At 50.6% G+C, this 20,566-nt stretch overlaps 1 protein-coding gene across 1 annotated transcript; it reads left to right on the top strand.

Annotated features, from left to right (window-relative positions):
- Positions 1-328: 328 nt before the first annotated feature.
- On the top strand, positions 329-17,249 carry TFAP2E (transcription factor AP-2 epsilon). The gene is made up of 7 exons (XM_032495907.1): positions 329-728; positions 1,049-1,531; positions 2,128-2,179; positions 12,262-12,484; positions 13,674-13,792; positions 14,317-14,458; positions 16,258-17,249. Exons 1-7 carry the CDS (start codon positions 702-704, stop codon positions 16,538-16,540), a joined length of 1,329 nt encoding a protein of 442 aa, XP_032351798.1. The 5' UTR covers positions 329-701; the 3' UTR covers positions 16,541-17,249.
- The last annotated feature ends 3,317 nt before the right edge of the window (positions 17,250-20,566 follow it).

The raw sequence follows: 20,566 nt of genomic DNA on the forward strand, positions 1-20,566 counted from the left end.
TCTGCAGCTCACAAACTTCTTCCACATTCAAGACCGCCCACCTCATCCATTGTCCGGTGAGGTGGTTAGAGAAAGGACTGATACCCATTTTACCGACAAGGAAGCTGAGACCGAGGAAGAGTAGTGCTTTGCTCAAAGGCAAAAATGCAATAGACTGAGACACAAACATAGGTCCCTTCTGTCCCAGCCTCAAATCCTTACCTGTTTCAAGGTAGCTGGGAGCTTCCAGCCTAGAAGGCGCACAGAGCAGCGCGGGTGGGAATCACAGCCCCCTACCCTTCCCAACGGGTTGCGCCAAAGCCACGCCTCCCCTCGAGCGGTCGCTGGGGAGCAAGGAGAAAGCGGCCATAGCGTGTCTCTTTAATGCGCGCCCCCGGAGGCCCGGCGCGCCCCCGCCACTATAACTGGAGTGCATGGAGCAGGCTGCGCTCAGAGGAAGAAGGGCGGGAGCTGGGCACCCGTTGACCGACTTTTCCAAGTGCGATCAGCGCCCGTCCGGCTCACGTCCGACCCCATGGACCCGCCTGGGGGCGCCCACTGCTGAGGACCCGCCGCCTACTAGGCTCCGGGCTGGGCCGCACCCCTCCACCGCAAAGTGACCCCCGCGGGCAGTGCAGGCTCCCGGCACCTCTTCCCGCAGCGCTCGCCGTCGGGCGAGGGCTCCGCCGCCGCCACGCCTCGCGCCCCGCGCTGCCCGCCCTATGCTGGTGCACACTTACTCTGCCATGGTGAGTAGTCTCGGGCCCGGGGACACGGGGGCATACCGGGCCGGGGATCGGAGAGCCTGAGTACTAGACTTTACGAACTCCTCCAACGAAATCTCGGAGTAAGGGGGCCACAGCGACTCCCCCTGCTGAGACCGGTGCGCGCCGGAGACTGTTGTCTCAGCCCGAGGCTCCCGCGCCCACGGGTCACCCAGAGAATAGACCTCGGATCCCCGGGAGCGAGCAGGATGGCAGCTGGCTCGTGGGGAGCTGAGGAGGGTCCTTTCGGGCTGGGGTCCTTTCAGCTAACGGTGGGTTGCCTAACGCTCCCCTCTTCTTCCCAGGAGCGCCCCGACGGGCTGGGCGCAGCGGCTGGTGGGGCCCGCCTATCGTCTCTGCCCCAGGCGGCCTACGGGCCGGCGCCGCCGCTCTGCCACACGCCGGCCGCCGCCGCTGCCGCCGACTTCCAGCCGCCCTACTTCCCGCCGCCCTACCCGCAGCCGCCACTGCCCTACGGCCAGGCGCCCGACGCCGCCGCCGCCTTTCCCCACCTGGCCGGGGACCCGTACGGCGGCCTGGCGCCCCTGGCACAGCCGCAGCCTCCACAGGCCACCTGGGCCGCGCCCCGTGCCGCCGCCCGCGCCCACGATGAGCCGCCCGGCCTGCTGGCGCCGCCCGCCCGCGCCCTGGGCCTCGACCCGAGACGCGAGTACGCCGCCGCCGTGCCCCGGCTCCTGCACGGCCTGGCCGACGGCGCGCACGGCCTGGCCGACGCGACCCTCGGCCTCCCCGGGCTGGCGGCGCCGCCGGGCCTGGAGGACCTGCAGGTGAGGCCCCTTAGGGTCCGGGATAGGCCAGAACCGGCCGCGGTGGCTTAGGATCTGGCTGGAGGCAAAGAGTGCCCAGCGCAGGAACCCAACTTTTCTCCCAGCCTGCCACTTCTTGCTTGTGACCGAGGGTGCGTCCCACGTCCAGGGTTAGACGCTGCCTGGCCTTTCAGGAGGCCTGGCATTGAGTCCATGAGCCATGCCTGGAAGGCGGTGACCCTCCGCCGAGTAAATGCGCAGGGGCTGAACAACTTCGGTCCCTCTCCGCTGGGCACGTAGGGCATCTATGCCCAGTGTGTGTCTGCTGGGGCAGCCTGTGCCTGGAGTCAAAAGAGGTGGAGGAGTTGCCTGTCTAAGGTGCAAAATTCCCTTTTAGCATGACACGGTGAGGTACCCAGCGCAGGGAAGTAGGTGAGGGAATGCAAGGATGGTGGAGCCAAGGTGAATCCTGGTCCCGCCCGTCTCTGCCGCAGGCGACGGGTGGTGCTCGCGTTGGGCGGAGCAGACAGTACAGAGACCAGGGACAGCAGGGGCTTGGGAAACGACAGGAGATTTGGTCTCCAAGCCTCCTTACCACCACCCTGTTTTACTTGCAGGCCATGGATGAGCCGGGAATGAGCCTCCTGGATCAGTCCGTGATCAAGAAAGGTAAGGAATGGTGTGCATCTGCCAGGGCAGAACCAGGCGAGATGGTGCAGGCCCCAGCACACAGACACAGTTTCTTCCCTGTACCGCACGTCTCCGTGCGTCGCCAAGCTCGGTGGCCATCGGTCGCTCTTCCCGGCCCAACAGAGGGGCAGCGGAGGCTGCGGGCCTGGCTAGAGCTTGGGCAGCTGCCCCGGTTGGTGAGTTGGCCCCAGAGCCTATGTCCTGGGGTGAGTCGGAGACTGTCTGCACCCACTTGGCTGCCCTGGCAGCCCAGCGGGGCAGGGGCCTGGTCTCTGCCTACCAAGGGGAGGGCGCTCTTGTGGATCTGGAGTTCATTTGCAAAACGAGTTTAACCACTTCCCTGTTTCCTAAGAGGCGGTAATGGCGGTGCTATTTCCATGCGTTTCGTTAAACGATTTCCACTTTACAAAGCCTTACTATTTCCTAGACTGCTAGGTGATTTCTGCCCCTCTCTTCCCAGCAGGGCCTGTGGTTTCCATAGGGAATTTTTTTCTCCTTGTGTGATCCTCTTTCAGCGTTTAGGGTTAGGGAAGCTGCTGTGTGAATACTGCGTTGGGCTGTGTGCAGGAGGCTTAGGGCTGGCCCACTCCTAGGTGTCAGTGTCCCTGTGAGTTTGGGATCATGTACTTCTGTATGTTCCTTTCCTAGGTTCTTTCTAGTATTTCTTGGTAAGTGTCTCTGTTACTGTGTGTGCAATGTGTGTCTGTTGTAAATTTCCATATGTTTAGGCGTCGCTATGTACGTGTCAGGGTCTCTGTTGTGTCCCAGAATTTGTTCTTTGACACTGAGGATCTCTAAGCATGTAGGGATGTAGGGTTGCTCCCTGTGTATTTTCGGGGTGTTGTGTCTCTCTGCACTAGCAAAGGCTAGAGGTCTGAGATCTGCCTTCCAGTGGATTTTCTAACCTGAGGTCCGAATTCTGGATGTGACAGGGAAGGGTGAGAAAGACAGAGATAGATTTAGAGGGGCTCAGGCATCCAGTGGGCTCCCTAGATTTGGGGCCGGTGCCAAGGAGGAATTTGGAGGCGCAGGCAAGCCGGCTGTGCCCGGGGCAGGCACCGCTCCTGTGGGATTTGGCTCGAGTTGTTTTTCAAACGAGTGAATTCAAGCCTGGGCTCTTTTTGCCCTCCATGTGTTCTCAGGAGGGGTGGGGGGCTGAGTGTGAGGGTGGCAGGAGCTGGACTTACAAGCCCTGAGGTTGGATTACCTAGGGCTGAAATTAGCTGGAAGACCTGGGTATGTGTGGGGAAGATGAAGGGACAGGCCTCCTGGAACTTGGGGAAAGGGGGCTTCAGGTATTGAGGCTACTACCTGGAACTGGGGGTGTGGGGAGGATGCTGGGAACCCGGCTGCCTGGAGGCTGCCTGGAGTCGGGCGGAGGTGTGCGCTGGGAGCCAGCTCTTCGCTGGCAGGCACTGCGCTGGTTTCGTGGAATTTTTTTTTAACCCCACGGAAGGGAGAGCTCGGTCTGCAGTGTCAAGAGCCTGCCGCTGGGCTGCTTTCACCCGGAGATTCGACCGTGGTCTCAGCCCCCAGTTCCCCACTTCTCCCTGGTCTTGAAGGGCCAGGACCCTGCATTTTAGAAGGGGACTTGGGGACTTATGCCCTGGGTAAGGGTAGAAATATCAGTTGGGGCTCTGAGTACCTTTAACCCCAACCCCCTGGGCCAGAGCCAGGAAAAAAGACTGACTATGAAGAAGAATCAAAATTGCCTCGAGTTGGTTTTTCTCAAAGGACATCACCTTTCATAAATCCCGGATCCTAGGTGTGCACCGGCATCCCCAGAAGCGGTCCCAGTAACACGAATATGGCCGGAACTGCCCGAGTGCTGCGCGCCGGCTCCGGGGAGAAGGGGGTGGACATGGGCGCTGGTGCGGCGAAGGACGTCGCCCACGCGGGCGCGCACACCGGCCGCACAGCTGTGTCAGTACGTCGGTGGCCCAGTGGAGCACCGGCGACCTGAGCTGGGGACTGCTCCCTGGGGGCCCCAACCTGGACGTCAGGTCACAGCCTTGAGCAATAAAAATAAAGCAAAATGGGAGGGGCAAGAGCCGGGGCTCCCTGTGGAAGGAAGCGCTGGGTTCCCGAGCCGCGAACTTGGCTTTCGGCTGGCACCGCGGGCCTTTGGCAAGGAGAGAGGGTCAGTGCGGCGCTTTCCGGCTTTGCAAACATGGAGGCAGAGCTGGTTCACCGAGGTTCCAACCTCAGAGGGTGCGCGGGCGAGAGATCGAACTGAGGCTAAGCAGGTGGCCCGGCTGGAGCCCGGCGCCCTGGAACCTCCACGGCCCGCGCAGCGAGTAATTTTCACCTGGGCCCTCAGCAGTCGCTGCGGGACTCCGGCCACGCCGCCCGTCCCTCGGACACCATTGATTATCACCCACCTTCGCCCTCACGTCCTTCCGACGGCATCGGGAGCCCATGTCGTGTCCTCAAGTTCTCTGGCACCTGCTAAGGGTTGGTGAGGGACCATCCCTTTCCGGCCCGGGCCTTGGAATTATAGAAAGTTGTTCTTGGCTAGCTGAAGTAAGGGATTCCTCCCGCTCCTCCCGGGTTTGGCTGAGGGGCAACTATGTCTTGGGCGGTTGGGGTCCTGCATGTGAAACGGGGGCAGCCCCAACCCTACCCCAGAAACAGCCTTCCTACCTCAGGAGGCCTCAAGCCTCATCGTCAACAGTGTGTGAGGGGAGGGGAGCCTGGAAACTCTAGGGACCAGATTTGGGTTGTAAAATCACTATCCCAGGCAGGGGAGGGGAGGCGAAGTCCTTGCCCTACTACACACTTCCAAGTCGGCAGCGTCTTGCAACCAGGGCGGGCGTGGGGCAGGGATGGCAGATGGGGCTGAGGCCCACACGAAGGGAAGCAAGGAGCCCTCGATTTTCTACACCCACTTGTCACTTCCAGTTTTGTGACCTGTCCTAGGGGCACAGAAAATAGACATGGCTGGAAAGACAGACATGGACAGGAATATTTTCAGCCCAGAAAGGCAGTGAACGGGGTCTGTACAGGTCACAATGGGAGCTCAGAAGAAGAGCGGTGAGTGCCTGAGGTTGGGAGGCTTTCTGAAAGAGATATTAGGACGGGACTCAGTGGGTGCTCCTTGGGGTTTGTTGAATGAATGTGTGATGGATTTTGAGGTTTGAGTGCATTTGGTGAGGCGGTGTACAAAGGGCCAAGCTATTTTCACCCGACAAGGCACAGCATGTGCATATGCCCTCGCTTTGGAAAGCCAGACAGGTTTACAAAGGTTAAAAATCTCTGGTTTCAGATTATACAGTCATAGGTAGAGGGGAGTGGTTTGGGGATGAGAATTGCAATATTCCTCCTTCCCTCCTAGGAGAGTGGGTGGTTGCCTAGTTGGAGGCGGGGAATCCCTCTCTGCTGGGCTACCTTGTCCATTCTCAGGGCATCTCCAGGGCAGGAGCTGAGGTAAATAGTCACCCTTTCCTCTGTTCACCCTGGCTCTGGGGAAGGAAAAGGGAGGGGGGAGTTTCTGGGCTTCCAAGTCAATCTCCAAGCAGGGATAGAACTGGGTGTAAGTACTCACCTGGGGCAAGATTTAGGAGGGCATCTAAAAACTCAGTAATCAAAATAAATAATATACCTTAGTGCACTATTTAAAATTTTTAATGCAAAAAAATCACTATAAACAAAATGTCAAAATTTTACATAAAGATGGAATCTAACCCTGCACTTCTGCAACCCTGCTTCACTTGCCTCCCAGGCTACCATCTGCCCCAGAATGAGACTAAAAAACCAGTGCCCATGCAGATGGAGTGTGAACTGTACCTGAGGGCGGCATACAGCATACAGAGCAATGAAGGGTAGGAGCTATATTTAAAAGAAACTCTCTAGGGGAGTGAGGAGGGGGAAGGGGCAAGATAGGAGTGGGAGATTAAGAGGTATAAACTACTATGTGCAAAATAAATAAGCTACAAGGATATATCTGACAATACTTGGAGTATAACCAATATTTTATAACAACTATAAATGGAATATAACCTTTAAAAATGTGAATCATTATGTTGTACCTCTGAAACATATGATATTGTGCATCAACTATACCTCAATAAAAACAAATAAATAAAAATAAAAGAAACCTTCTAGCAGTTGATGAGAAGGAAACTTACCCAGCAGATCCCATTGAGGGAGAAGAGGAAACTCAAGCGGGCCTCCTGTCTGCCTTCTTCCTACTGTCCCTTCCCCCCAGGCTTTGGACCAGTACTACCCAAAGTGTAATCTAAGGAGCCACATGCATCAAATCCCCTGGGGGTGCTTGTTTAAAAATGCAGATTTCCTGGGCACCATCCCACATCTACAGAATAGGAATTCCTGGCCCTGGAACTTCATTTATTAACTGATTGAAGTAAAATTTACATACCTGAAATTCACCCATTGGAAGAGTACAACTTGATGATTTTTAGCAAATTTACAGACTTGTGTAACCATTGGCACAACCTGTTTTGTTTTGTTTTATTGAAGTATAGTCAGTCAAATTTTGGCCTATAGCATAATGTTTCAGTCATACATATACATACATATATTTGTTTTCATATTCTCACAATCTGTTTTAAGACATTTCCATCACCCACCTCCCGAATTCCTCCATTTCTGTTTGTAGTTAATTCCCACTCCGAGCCTTAGGCAACCACTGATCTGCTTTCTGTCTGTAAGTTTGCATATTCTGGACATGTTATATAAATGGGACATATAAATATGTAGACTTCTGCATCTAGCTCCTTTTACTTATGTTTCTGAAGTTCACCTGTATTCTGTATCAGCAGTTAATTCCTTTTTATTGCTTAGTAGTACTCCATTGTATGGATGTAATACATTTTGTTTATTCATTCATCAGTTGGTGGGCACTGGGCTTGCTTCCACTTTTTGGCTGTGATGAATAAGTCTGCTATGATCATTCACACAGGTGTCTTTTTGTGGACATACATTTTCATTGCTCTTTAATTCCTAGGAGCGGAATTGCTGGATTTTATGGTAAGTTTGTATTTAATTTTTTAAGAAACTCCCCAGCAATTTCTAACACAGCTGTACTATTTTACATTCCCACCAGCAAGGTGTGAGGGTTCCAGTTTCTTCATATCCTCGTCTACACTTGATATGTCTGTCTTTTTGATTATAGCCATCTTGGTGGTATCTCAGTATAGTTTTAAACTGCATTCCCCTAAGGGCTAATGATGCTGAGCATGTTTCCATGTGCTTACTAGCCATTCATATATCATTTTTAGTGAAATGTCTATTCACATATTTTTGCCATTTTCTAATTGGGTTGTTTATCTTACTATTGAATTATAAGAATTCTTTATCTATTCTGGATACACATCCCTCATAAGATATATGACTTGCAAATATTTTCCTCAAGGCTGTGGTTTGTCTTTTCATTTTCTGAATAGTGTATTTTCAGGGGCAAAAGTTTTTAATTTTGATGAATTTGCGGTTTATCAATTATTTTCTTTTATCGATCATGCTTTTGGTGTTGTATCTAGGAACTCTTTGCCCAACCCAAGGTCATGAAGATTTTTCTTCTATATTTTCTTCTAGAAAGAACTGCAGTTTTAACCAGCTTTCAACGAGAGTCTGTTGCATACTCCCCAGATTCAGTGTTCAGGCCATACCAACCACCTGTAGATAGAATATATAGACTTGAGTGTGAAAGTCTTTGTCTGATAGGCTGAATAACTAGGAGCTCATACATCTGTAGGAGTGTGTACATGTGAATGGCTTCTGTGTGTGTGGTCAGGGGGACACCATGGATAGACCACTTTAGCTTCAGGACTCATTGTGCTGTAGGAGACAAGCACCAGTGTCCCTGCTTTGCAGTCTGTGCTAGTTAATTCCTACCTCCATGACCGCTCCTTCCCCCCGGCCACCTGCTTTCCTAACCTTAGCCTTCATGCCTCTGTCATCTTTGAAGGAAGCAGCTCTGAGGAAAAGGGGACAAGTCGGGGAAGAAGCAAAGTCTGTAATTGATACATACAAATACACGTCCACCTGTTCATGCACCTACATTAGCTACATCTATATTTGCAGAAATCCAGCATGCACTCTGTGTTTAGATATATCAGTGAAGCAAAAGCACATGCAGATATCCTTATGCATGTTGCCACATTCCTGCGACACTTGAGGAAGGCAGAGACTATATGCAAGATAGCTGGCGCTCAGTATTTGTGGTTGAGTAAATGCGCACATGCACAATCTCACCCTCACTGCTCTATGACACGGCATGTAGTTTTTATGTAGAGACATTTGTGTGGCACACGTGTGCTCACATATGTCCATTTGCACATGCAGAAACAGCCTCATACAGCTTTGGTCTCTCTCCTTTCTTACAGGGCCTGGCCTCAGGGGTCCCCAGGTTTTAATAAAAGCTGGATGGAGGAGGCTGCTGGAGGAGAGAAGAATTTTCTATTCCTCTGACCTCTCCCTCTGGCTAGGGGTCATGGGAGAGAGGACAGTCACTTTGCCCTTCTTGTTAATTTATTAATTCGTAGTTTTATTTTTTTAAAGTCAAACGAGCTCTAATTTACACATAGTATAGTTCATCCTTGTTAGAAGTGCATTTCTATGAATTTTGACAAATTAAGCATTTGGTCATGTAGCCACTGAAATAATCAAGATAGGGAACAGTCTCTTCACCCCAAAAGGTCCCCTCAAGGCAGGACACAAAGAGAAGCAGTGCAGAGGCCTGGGAGACACTGGGGTGGGGGTGGCACGGCTGCTGTGGCATGTCCAGAGTCAGTGTGTCTCTTGGTCAGGACATCCTTGCTCCTCAGTCTGGGGCTCTAGAGGGAGGCTGGCATTAGGATAAGGAGAGTGAGGCAGGGTTGTGCAGGAGCAGGATCAGAGCCTGCTTCTGTTTACATTTTTATATTTTGTCATCATGGATTTTTAGATTAATTTTTATTTTAAAAAATATTTTTATTAAAATACTGTTTATCTTGATTGCTGAGTTTTTGGTGCCTCCTTAAATTTTGCACCCAAGAGGCAAGTGCCTCACTTGCCTCACCCTAGTTTTGGTTCTGCTCTGGGGATGGAGAGCTTGCCCAGAGAAGGGTGTGTGTTGCTCCACATCCCTCCACCTCTCCACTTCTTCCCCTCACCCCCATCCATGACCTTTTGGCCCCTCCCTGGTGCCTGAATGGGGACCAACCCAGGGAGGAAGGGCAATTTTACTATCAGTGTTAAAACACGGAATGAGGTTCCCCTAATGCCCCCCCATATCTGGGCTGTGAGCTGTCACCCCTCCGATTTCAGGTTTCAAAGGGCCCTGCTTCATTCATTTATTCCACATCCACTGACACCTGCCTGTGCCAAGATCCTGCCCTCAAGGCACTCCTGGCTGGTGGGGAAGACAGAGGAGAAAGCAGACATGAGGTTCAGTGTAGTAAGGACAGCAGTTGAAGGTGAGAGGGAGCTGAGGCTGAGGGCCCAGGAGGCTTTGCATGGTGGATGCTGCCTGGACTAAGGCTTCAGAAGGAGGGTGTCCTGCTTAGTAAAATGGAGGCGGGACCCCAAGACAGAGAGCGAGCAGTTCTGTGGGGCTCTAAAAGCATCCCACATCCCAGGTAGCACTTCACACATGTTCCATTTGACCTGTGCTGGGTTTTTAAATTTTTGAATCAGTTGTCAATGTTTAGAAATCCAGAGATTTCACCTAGAAATCCAAAATCCTGCTCTCATCAGCAACAAACAAACAAACGTTCATACAAAAAAACCTAAGAGTTCTGGCCACGTGGGTGTGTCCTGCATGGTAACACTCAGCCAAGTATCGGGTCTCCTGCGTCTCATGCATGTTACCTGTTATGCTCCCCGCCTTCGAGGTCTAGAACTGTGCTGTCCACTGCGGGAGCCTCAGGCCCTGAGTGGCTACTGAGCACTTGAAATGTGGCTGGTCTGAATTAGGATGGGTTGTAAGTGTAAAATATGCATTGAATTTTGAAGACCAAATATAAGAAAAGAATGTAAAATAGCTCATTAATAACTTTTAAAGTGTTGATTGATTTATATATGCGTCAGTGATAATATTTTTATATATTGGGGTAAGTAAAAAATATATTAAAATTAGTCTTACATGTTTCTTCTTACTTTGTTTTTAAGTAAGGGCTATTAAAAGTTTTAAACTTATATATGTGCCTCATAGTATATTTGTATTGGTCAGCATGGGTCAAGAGCCTAAAGGGCAGGTGGAGGACCAGGCAAGAGGGGTAGGCAGGAGCTGGACCCCAGAGGAGGAGGAAGGAGGGCATTATGACAGTTAAGGGTGTGAGCTTTAAAGTCCGTAATCAGAGTTCAAGATCCATTTCTGCTCCTTAGTGCTGTGCCATCTTAACCTCTTTGAACTTCTAGTTTCTTCATCTTGAAGTGGGGGTGGGGAATAGCATCCACCACCAGAGCTGTTCATGTGAAGCACTTGCTCTACAGCGGGCACTCACTGAGGGATAGGGGCCTCGTTCTGCTCAGCTGTGGAGCTGGAATTTGATTCTCAGGGAGCTGACTATGCATTGACAGGTTCTAGGCTGGGGAGTGCTATGTGTTTCAGAAAGATCCCTCTGGTGCAGGGGCTATGCAGAAATTCAGGTGGATAGTGAGTGAGCATCCCTGTTCACGTGGAGAAGTGGCTCTATCCAGGGCACGTGGAGGAATGAAAGTCGTATGACACGGTGATGGATGGGACGTGGTGGGGGAGGGCAGTGTGGAAGGCCTCACTGAGGTTTCTGGCTGGGTGATGGGGTGGAGGGTTCGAATGTGCATTCAGAGAGGGAAAAGCTGGAGGGACTGTGCCAGGCCAGGGACTGGGCCAGCCTTGCTTACCTCTGCATTCCTGAGGCTTAGCAGTTTCTGGCATGCAGGTGCTCAGTAAATATTTGCCAAATGACTGGAGGGCTGAGTGCTTTGAGACCACAGTCCAGGGCTTGCTACTGGTCCTAAGTCTACCAGCTGTGTGATCTCAGACACCTTACTTCAACTTTCTGGGCTTCAGTCCCATCTGAAAAATGGGAATAATAAATGTAGCCCCCTGGTGGGTTGTTCTGAGGATTCAGTGAGGTTATCTGTGGAACACATAGTATAGTGAATGCTCAGTAACTACTGACCTCAGGCTCCCCACTTAACCCACCCTCCCCAAACACACAAGACCTCTACCAAGGCTCTCACTTCCTTGAAAGAAGAGAAGCTGAAGAGGGAGCAAGTGCCTCAGTCATTCTCCCTTCCCTCTGAGGGCTTAGCAGGAAGATGGAGGTTAGACTGCAGGAAGAACTTTTAGAGCCAAGAGTGTCCAAGTGGGTGTTGGAAAACAAACTTCTTGGATTCCCTTCCATGCCCTTTCATAGGTATTAGTAGATAGAGAGCATTTGGGGTAGGGGGCTGTAGGGTGTGTCTCTTTATTCTTGGTCTCCTTGAGCATCCCAGAGTGACTTGGCAGGAAAGGGGCCAGGGCTGGAGGCCTAATGGGAGCATAATCTCCCTGTCTCCGGGATGTGACAGTCCAAAGCTCCCGGGCCCTTCACTGATCTGGGGTGGAGGGGAGACATGGGCATCACAAGTGAGCAAGGGGGAATCGGGGACTCCTTGTGATTGCACAGATCTGGCTGGGCCCTGCTGCAGGGACCTAGGAATCCTGCCTCCAGCTCAGGCTCCATTTCCTTAGTTCCAGCCCCTTCTCTGATGACACATACCAAAACTCCAAGAATGCTGAAGCCGTTTGAATTTTAACAGGGAACCAGCCTGACTCGGTGAAGGGAACAGGGGTTCAAGACCCAGAGAACTTTGGGTTTCATTTCTACCACTCACTAGCTGAGTGAGCTTGAGTGAGTTGTGTTAACCTCATTGTGCCTGAGTCTCCTCCCTTGTAAAGCAGGGATAGGGGAACCACCTTCTGAAAAGTGCGGGGACGTGTAGTACAGTTGTGTGTGCACAGCATGTTAGCGCGGTGCCCATGGACAGCTGATGCTTCATCAATGTGTTCCCGCCACAGCTGGTTACTGGCTGTGTCCTGTGGTCCCTGGCTCAGTGTTGTCTCTCTCTCCCTTGCTCTTGCTTCTGCTCCACAGTCCCCATCCCCTCCAAAGCCAGCAGCCTTTCTGCCCTCTCCTTGGCCAAAGACAGCTTGGTTGGCGGCATCACGAACCCCAGTGAGGTCTTCTGCTCTGTGCCAGGCCGGCTCTCTCTGCTCAGTTCGACATCCAAGTACAAGGTGACAGTGGGGGAGGTCCAACGGCGACTCTCACCTCCTGAGTGTCTCAATGCCTCCCTCCTGGGTGGAGTCCTTCGAAGGTAGGAAGGCCAGCCCACAACTCCCTGCACAGTGCCAGGGCTAAAATCTGTGGTCATTTCAGACTTTCTCAGGGGATCAGAGAGGGGCCAGCCCCACTCCAGGCCACAGGATCATCTCCACCCTGTCTCCCTGGAGTTGTGCATGCTCCGGGGCAGGCCTGGATCCCCAGCAGCTCCCACGGGTCTGTGGGCTTGGGGGTGGGGGTGGAGAGGAGCCTGGGTACAGAGAAGGGATGGAGGACTCACCCACATTGGGCAGGAAGGGAGGATGCCATCTTCATTCCACCCCCCAGGACAGAAGACCCATTCCCTGGGTCAGTATAGGCCTCTCTGGTGTGTGTGCTTTAGGGTGGCGAACATGGGGTCCATGGTTTTTCTTCAGAGTTGTGTTTGTCTCTCTCTCTGCATGTCCTTGTGCCTGGGTAGGATATTTCTGCTTCAGGGCTATGAGTTTTGATGTGCTTGAGGACAGTGTTTGTGTGCATGCGTGTATGTGTGTGATTGCATGTGCACCTGGAGCTAGACGTATGTATGTTTACATGTCTGTACCTGTGTGTAGGGGCTGCATTTGTGCAGGTGTGGGAGAATCTCCCTATTCCTAGTCTCTTTCAGCATCCCAGTGGAGCTTGGAGTCTGTGAGTGTCTGTACAAAAATGTCCCTGGGATCCTGACTTGGCGTGAACATGTGTCTCTGTGTCCCTGGGTGTCTTGAGTTTGTGTCGGTCTCTGTTGGGGTCTGTGTCTCTATTCTTGGCCCTCAGTGTGTCTTCATCTGTGTGTGTGTGTGTGTATCTGTGTGCTCCTGGGCAGCTGTGTGTGTAACTGTGTTTCCTCATGTATCTGTCTGTGTGTCCCTGGGTAGCCCTGTTGGTGTGCTAAGGTGGGAAAAAGGACTCTAAGATGCTAGTCTATCCTGCCCTATCTTGGGCTGTCCCTGCTGTTGAAAGGATTAGGGAGAAATTAGGGTTTCCTGGAGCTGGGTGGTGGGCCCCCATTCCCATCTTGGTTGTAAAACCAGTGAGATTAAGGAGATTGGCATCAGGCTAATAGACCCCCCCAGAGTGTCCCCAGGGCCAGACCCAAGCCTCAGCAGGGTTGGTGGAGGCAGCAAGGCCCTGTTGGGGTCATGTAACCTACATGGTTCTATCTTGTCTTCATAGTGTGTGTCTGTCTCTGTGTGCATGTCAAGGGCCAAGTCCAAGAATGGAGGCCGGTGTCTGCGGGAACGGCTGGAGAAGATTGGGCTCAACTTGCCAGCTGGCCGACGCAAGGCCGCCAATGTGACGCTGCTGACTTCACTAGTAGAGGGTAAATGAGGCCTGAGGGGCATGTGTCATTCAGTGTGACTGCCTCTAATGCAGGAGGGTATGCTTACTCATGTGTGTGTTCTCTGCATCATGTATAAGTAAGGTGTGTGTGTGATATGTGGGTATAGTCTCTAAGTGTGGGTGCTGGTGCAGTAGAGAGCGTGTGTGTGTGTGTGTGTGTGTGTGTGTGTGTGTGTGTATGAAGGGAAGAGTGGCCAGTGTCTACATACGGCAGAGGGATGAGGGGGTCAGTGTCCCTTCCCTGGAGGTTGGTGACCCCGGGCTTGGTCATCTTGAGTTCAGGCTGTGGGATATATGGTGGGCTCAGGTCCCACCCCTGAGCTCAGAGCCCGTCCCGGGTGGCCCCAAGGGAGAGCAGTGGGGTTCTAGGGTAGAGCTGAGAAGGGACTACAGAAGCAGGATAGAGCAGGCAGGCCCTGGTCAGGGGTTGGAGGGTCAAGGTTCGGGCTCAGAGGTGCACCTGGCTGTAGTCATGGCTCATCTCTCTGTCTCCCCTCCCCTCAGGAGAGGCCGTGCACTTGGCCCGAGACTTTGGCTATGTTTGCGAGACCGAGTTCCCAGCCAAGGCAGCCGCCGAGTACCTGTGCCGACAGCATGCTGACCCTGGGGAACTGCACAGCCGCAAGAGCATGCTGCTGGCTGCCAAGTGAGTGAGGGTGCTATGCACAGGCTCGTGCTGGTGCAGTGCACAGACACAGACACCAAGCATGGGCACAACAGATACCACTCATGCACATGTGATATACATGGTACATGTGGCACCAGTGGTACACAGGCATTCCTAGGCTCCATGCTGTGCACGAGACAGGGGTACACATGGACACATATGAGCATATCTGGGTTCTGTACACCAGCAGAAACAGTGTCACAGACAGGCTTACACAGGCTTATGTGTGGGTACCATGCCCCAATACACTGCCCCATGGCACCAACCAGCCTCAGTCCTATCATCAGTCTGAGTTCCCTAGTCTTCCTCCCCCTGCCTGAGCCTTGTCAATCAGCACCTCTGCTCCAGTCACCTCCATGGGTGGCACCCATACCCACCCAGGCTCCCGGGTTGACCCTCCTTTGTCTTTACTTCATATCTGACCTCTTTGCAAGTCTTGATGCCTCCCTCACCACAACTCACATGCTGCCCCCCCTCAACTCTGGTGTCCCAATCTCACTCCTAGACTTGCATCTCAATGCCCCTCTCTTCCCTCAGCCTCCCTGTACAAGCACTGCTCCCCTACCCAAAAGCCTTCAGTAGCTCCCACTGCTACTGCATTGACTGTCAAACTAGGTTCTGTGGGAATGCCACAGAGCCTGTTTAATGAAGTGGTATTCCACTAGGATTTAGTTTTTGAAAGGGTCCCATTGCAAGAAGAAACACACATACACAGAGGGTGGGAATGGGGTGTCTGAAAATCACCAATCTGTAAAGTCCAGACTTCTTTGAGGGCCCTCACAATCTGGTCTGCACAACCTCCACCCACTTCAACTGACCCACTTGCTCTCCTACCCTCCCATCCTTGGGCTTGCTCTTCTGCCTAGAACACCATCCAGTCCCCCCACCTAATGCAGTCCTTCAAATCACAACTCCACCTTTCCTCCTTTGAGATTTCCTCAAGTCCCCTAGGCAGAAGTGGAATCACAGACTCCTGGGACTGCCATGACTCATGGGACCTTTGAGGCTGCTCCTGTTGCAGCTGGAGAAACATATCTAGGGCAGGACTCACCTCACTCATTAATCAGCTAACTAATCAAGCACTTCCTGGGTCCCAGTCACGTCTAAGATGCTGATGGCTCCATAGTGATGCAAAGATGAGACACAAGTGATTCTCCTGCTCGAGCCACACACAGAAATGAATAATGGCTGCAAACTGGAGCTGGATTCAAATTACAGCCTAGTCACTTGGGCAGGTCATCTACCCTGTCTGAAACCAACCAACCAGTTTCCTTTCCATATGGTGGGGATGATAGCAGTACAGATTTGTTGTAAGAGTTAAGTGAGATGTATGCACATTAAGTGGGATGTATGCCTCAATTCATGTTCACTGCTAGCTATTCTTTCAGTTACTTAAGGCAGATTCTGGATTGTTTGCTAAAAATTTCATAGACAAAGCCCTTGAAACATTGGGTATTTCAGGTGGAGGTAGGAATCAAGGAAAGTTTCCTAGATAAGGTAGGAGTTGAGCTGGACTTTGAATGTGGGCAGGACACCAAAGGAAAAGAGATCGTAGGGTATTGGCATGTGCTATTTATTAGCTTTGCGATATTGGGCAAGTCAGTTAATATCTCTGAACCTTAGTTTACTTTTCTGTAACATGGGTATGATCATCATTTGCAGGCTATTGGGTCAGCAGTCATATATATGACGTATATAAAGTGCCCAGCAAGTGGTGGGTCCTTCCCTGGACTCAGACCTTTGTCCTCTAACCTCTGACCCTCCTTCCTCCACCCTAGGCAGATCTGCAAAGAGTTTGCAGACTTGATGGCACAGGACCGTTCGCCACTAGGCAACAGCCGCCCAGCACTCATCCTGGAGCCTGGCGTGCAGAGCTGCCTGACACACTTTAGCCTCATCACCCATGGCTTTGGCGGGCCCGCCATCTGTGCTGCCCTCACTGCTTTCCAGAACTACTTGTTGGAGGCACTCAAAGGGTTGGACAAGATGTTTCTAAGCAGTGCGGGCAGTGGGCATGGCGATACCAAGGCTTCGGAGAAGGATACCAAGCATCGGAAGTAACTGCTTCCCCTGCCCCATCCCTAAGGGGTCCCAAGGCCTGAAATGAGGTCTCCACTTCTGGTTAGGGGGAGCCTGAAAGGACTAAAAGTTGGAGTTGGAGTCAGGCCAGAAAGAGAATATTCCTCCAGAAACCCCCAATTTAGGGGCCTGGGTTGGAGTAAGGGGAGGTGGCCTCTGTAGTGGTTTGTTGATAAGTTGAGGGCCCAGGCATCTGCCTCACGTGTGCAATTTTCTGACCCTTTATTGCTGAGAAGGGCTTGGACAGGAAATTGGCATGGAAAAGCCTGCTTCTTGGCGCCAGTGCTACCCATGAGGGTAATGGGTGCTCCTAAGAACCAAGGCCTTGCTGTTTTTACTGAGTAGGAGAGAAATTAACAAACCAGAGGTGCTACTGAGGAGTTGGTGCCCTTCATCCCAGAATCTCCCATCCCCAGAAAAGAGGTGCTGGCAGGAGGCCCCAGTGGGCTCTTTGGACTCCTCCCACTCTTGGGAAGAAGTGGGCAGAAGAGGCCCTCAAAGAACAGAGAAAAAGCACAAATTGCAGAACTTGAATCCAGGCTGCACTTCAGTCCTGTTGCTGTCTGCCCTATTTATTTATGCTGTAATTAAATTTAAAGTTTAAAAATTTCCAGTGCAACTTATTTATCCCAATGAGTTGAAAACTCCCATTTCACTGTCTTCTGCTCATGTACCAAGATGTCCAGCTAGACCAGGAATGGAGAGGGTGATTTTGCTTGCAAAGGGCTGTGGGTGGGCCGGGAGGGAAGAAGGTCAGGGACCCTGCGGTTGTTGCTGGTATTTTGTATTTGCTGTTGTTTTTCATGATCCTGCAGTCAGTGTATCTCCCCAACTCTCAAGATTGCTTTCTCATTCTCTTAATAAAATCTTTTCATTCAATATGAAGCCTTCCCTGTCCTTCTTCAGCCCAGGCCTGGACTTGCCTTCCAAGACTTGGGCAAGGTCATCAGGGAGAGGCAGCGCCTGGGAATTAGGACAGGTTGAAGTAGAAAGAAGCCTCTAAAGGGAAACCCTCACAGGGGGCTATGGGCACCTCTGCGTGAGGGGGTGCAGATGGTGGGTCTATCTGGCTTGTCACTGTGGCTATTAGTTTTGTGTGTGTGTGTGTGTGTGTGTGTTAAGTGAATCCTGACAGGGGCTGTTTGTGTATTATTGTGACTTGCAGGGCCTGTTTGTGAATGTGTCAGTCTGGCTATTAGGTCTATGTGATATGTTAACCATGTCCACCAGTGTGGGTCTGCATGTGTGTCAGTATAAATGCTGCTGACTGTGTCGGTTTATCTGTTTGGCCCATTCTAATCCACCTCTTTTGTCTTGAGGATTCCATTCTTCAGGCTGTTTTTTCTTTCCTGCACCTTCAGTCTCTTCCTCTCTACTGAATCGTCCGCTAGATCATGCCCCAAAGGACACATGTTCGAGGATCTCTTACCTTACAAACATAAATCCTTTCCCCATTTACTTTTTTAGTTAAAGTTTTTGAAAGATTGCTACACTCCCCACCTCCACTACCTCACCCCCAATTCACTCTTCAACCCACTTCAATCTGGCTTCTATCCCTTACCAGCCTATGGAAATCCACTCAGCAAGGTCATCAATGGCCACAAGGTCAAATCCGAAGGCTCTTTTGTCCGGACTTAGCAGCACTTGACATGGCTGACCACTTGTTCTTTTCTGAAACATTCTCTTCTACTCATGTCCAATATGAAGTACTTGACTCAAGTACTCAAATCTTGACCTGGCCAGCCTCTTGACCTCAGTAAATGGCACCACCCTCTACCTAGCTGCTCAAGCCAGAAACTAGGGAGTCATATTTGAGTCTTTCCCTACACTCAACCAATCAGGAGTCCATCCTCTTCTATCTCCTCTGCTGCCACCCTAGTCCTCAAGACTATTGCAATTCTTTCAACTGGTCTCCCTGTTTTCACTGGTACGCCTTCATACTAAAGCCCTGCAAAGATCTAGACTTTGCCTATTTCTTCAACCATATCTTAAAACTATTTTTTTCATCACTCATTTTGCTGTAGCCACATTGGTTTCCTTTCTGTTCCTCAAATCACCACTTTTATGTCTCAGGGCCATTGTACTTATCCTTCTCTTTGCCTAGAACTCTCTTCCCCCAGTTCTTTGTAGGTATGCTGTCAGAGACAGATGGTCAGGTGTTTTGCAGAAATCAAAGAACTTGGCATCATCTCCCAGGATAAATGTCCAAAGATGTGATTTCTTTTCCCAAGAAATTTCCCCACCCCAACCCACCAATATGAAAGGAGTGGAGGAAAAGCTGGAAGTATATTCTGCTTTAACCAAAGCCCTGGGCCTGGTGGGAGACATTCTACTACTAAAATTATTTTAGGCTATGGGAAGTTGAAGGAGTTAAATGAGGTAAGACATATGGCACTTAAACTATTTCAGCACCCTCTTCCATCTCTTAGGGGTTCCTTGTCAGCCTCCCCAACCTCTTCACTAGTCAGAGCTGAGCTTCCCTACCCTGAGGCAAAACAGCTGCTCTCTTCTCCAACCTATCCCCTCTCACCCCAAGCCTGGGAACGAATAAATTGTTTCCAGTGTATTAATCACCTGAAAGCAGATGGGAACCAATTGGGAGACCATTCTGAGCAGTGTTTGGCCAGGAGTGTTAAAGCATCAGTGTATTTCCAGTTTTTCAAACTTCAAGGAACTGATTTAGAAGGACATAGCTGGCATTAAAAAATAAAATCTGGTAGAAGAAAATATTAGAAAATATCAGAGTGCCCTGCATCATGACTTAATCACACTTGTATACATATCTGTAAGGAAAGTTCCAGGAAGCAATGCTTACCCTTCTTACAGTATATATATATAGGCATGAAGTCATAAAGGCATGTATGCTGAGGCCATATTACTTCAGGATCATGGGCTTTATGGGGTGCAGAAAAGGAAAGGAAACTGGGGAGCTAGGCTGGAAGAGGATTATGAAATGCCTAGCATGTCAAACTAGAGTTGGGCTTTATTCTACAAGCAATGGAAAATCTTCAGAAAGTTTTAAGTGAGGAGAGCAATGGATGGTCCACCTTTTTTTTTAAGAGTAAAGAGAGAAAACTGGAGAGGGAAGAGATTAAAAGCAGAGAGAAGTTAGGAGGCTGTTACAATATCCAAGAAAGAAATGATGGAAGTCAGGGTAGGCTGGTGAGCTTGCCTATGGGATCACTCTAGGATACTTACTGTGAAAGGCAGAAAACAATTTCATTCCTGGTGAAGCTTGGATACAGAATAACAAGTTTACTAATAATTTATACTTACTGAACACTTAACCACATGCCAGGCCCTGTTTCTGTTTACACTGGTGCATGGAATCCTCATAACCACCACCATGAAACAGGTACGGTTTTGACCATTTTACAGATGCAAAAACCATGAAGCAGGAATGCTTATGCTTTAGTAGTGGTACTCAACTGGGGCAAGCAACAGAATCACCTGTGGAGCTTTAAAACAGATGCCTTACCAATAGGCACATGAAAGATGCTCAATATCGCTAACTATCAGAGAACTGCAAATCAAAAATACAATGAGGTATCACCTCACACCAGTCAGAACGGCCATCATTAAAAAGTCCACAAATGATAAATGCTGGAGAGGGTGTGGAGAAAAGGGAACCCTCCTACACTGTTGGTGGGAAGGTAGTTTGGTGCAGCCATATAGAAAACAATATGGAGATGCCTTAAAAAACTGAAAGTAGACTTACCTCATGATCCAGCAATCCCACTTCTGGGCATATATCTGGAGGAAACTCTAATTCGAAAAGATACATGCACCCCAATGTTCATAGCAGCACTATTTACAATAGCCAAGACACAGAAGCAAACTAAATGCCCATCGACAGATGACTGGATAAAGAAGATGTGGTATAAATATACAATGGAATATTAATCAGCCATAAAAAATAAAATGCCATTTGCAGCAACATGGATGGAACTGGAGATTGTCATACTAAGTGAAATAAACCAGAAAGAGAAAGAAAAATACCGTATCATA

The sequence above is a fragment of the Camelus ferus genome, chromosome 13 (assembly GCF_009834535.1).
Source record: "Camelus ferus isolate YT-003-E chromosome 13, BCGSAC_Cfer_1.0, whole genome shotgun sequence".
Lineage (NCBI taxonomy): Eukaryota > Metazoa > Chordata > Mammalia > Artiodactyla > Camelidae > Camelus > Camelus ferus.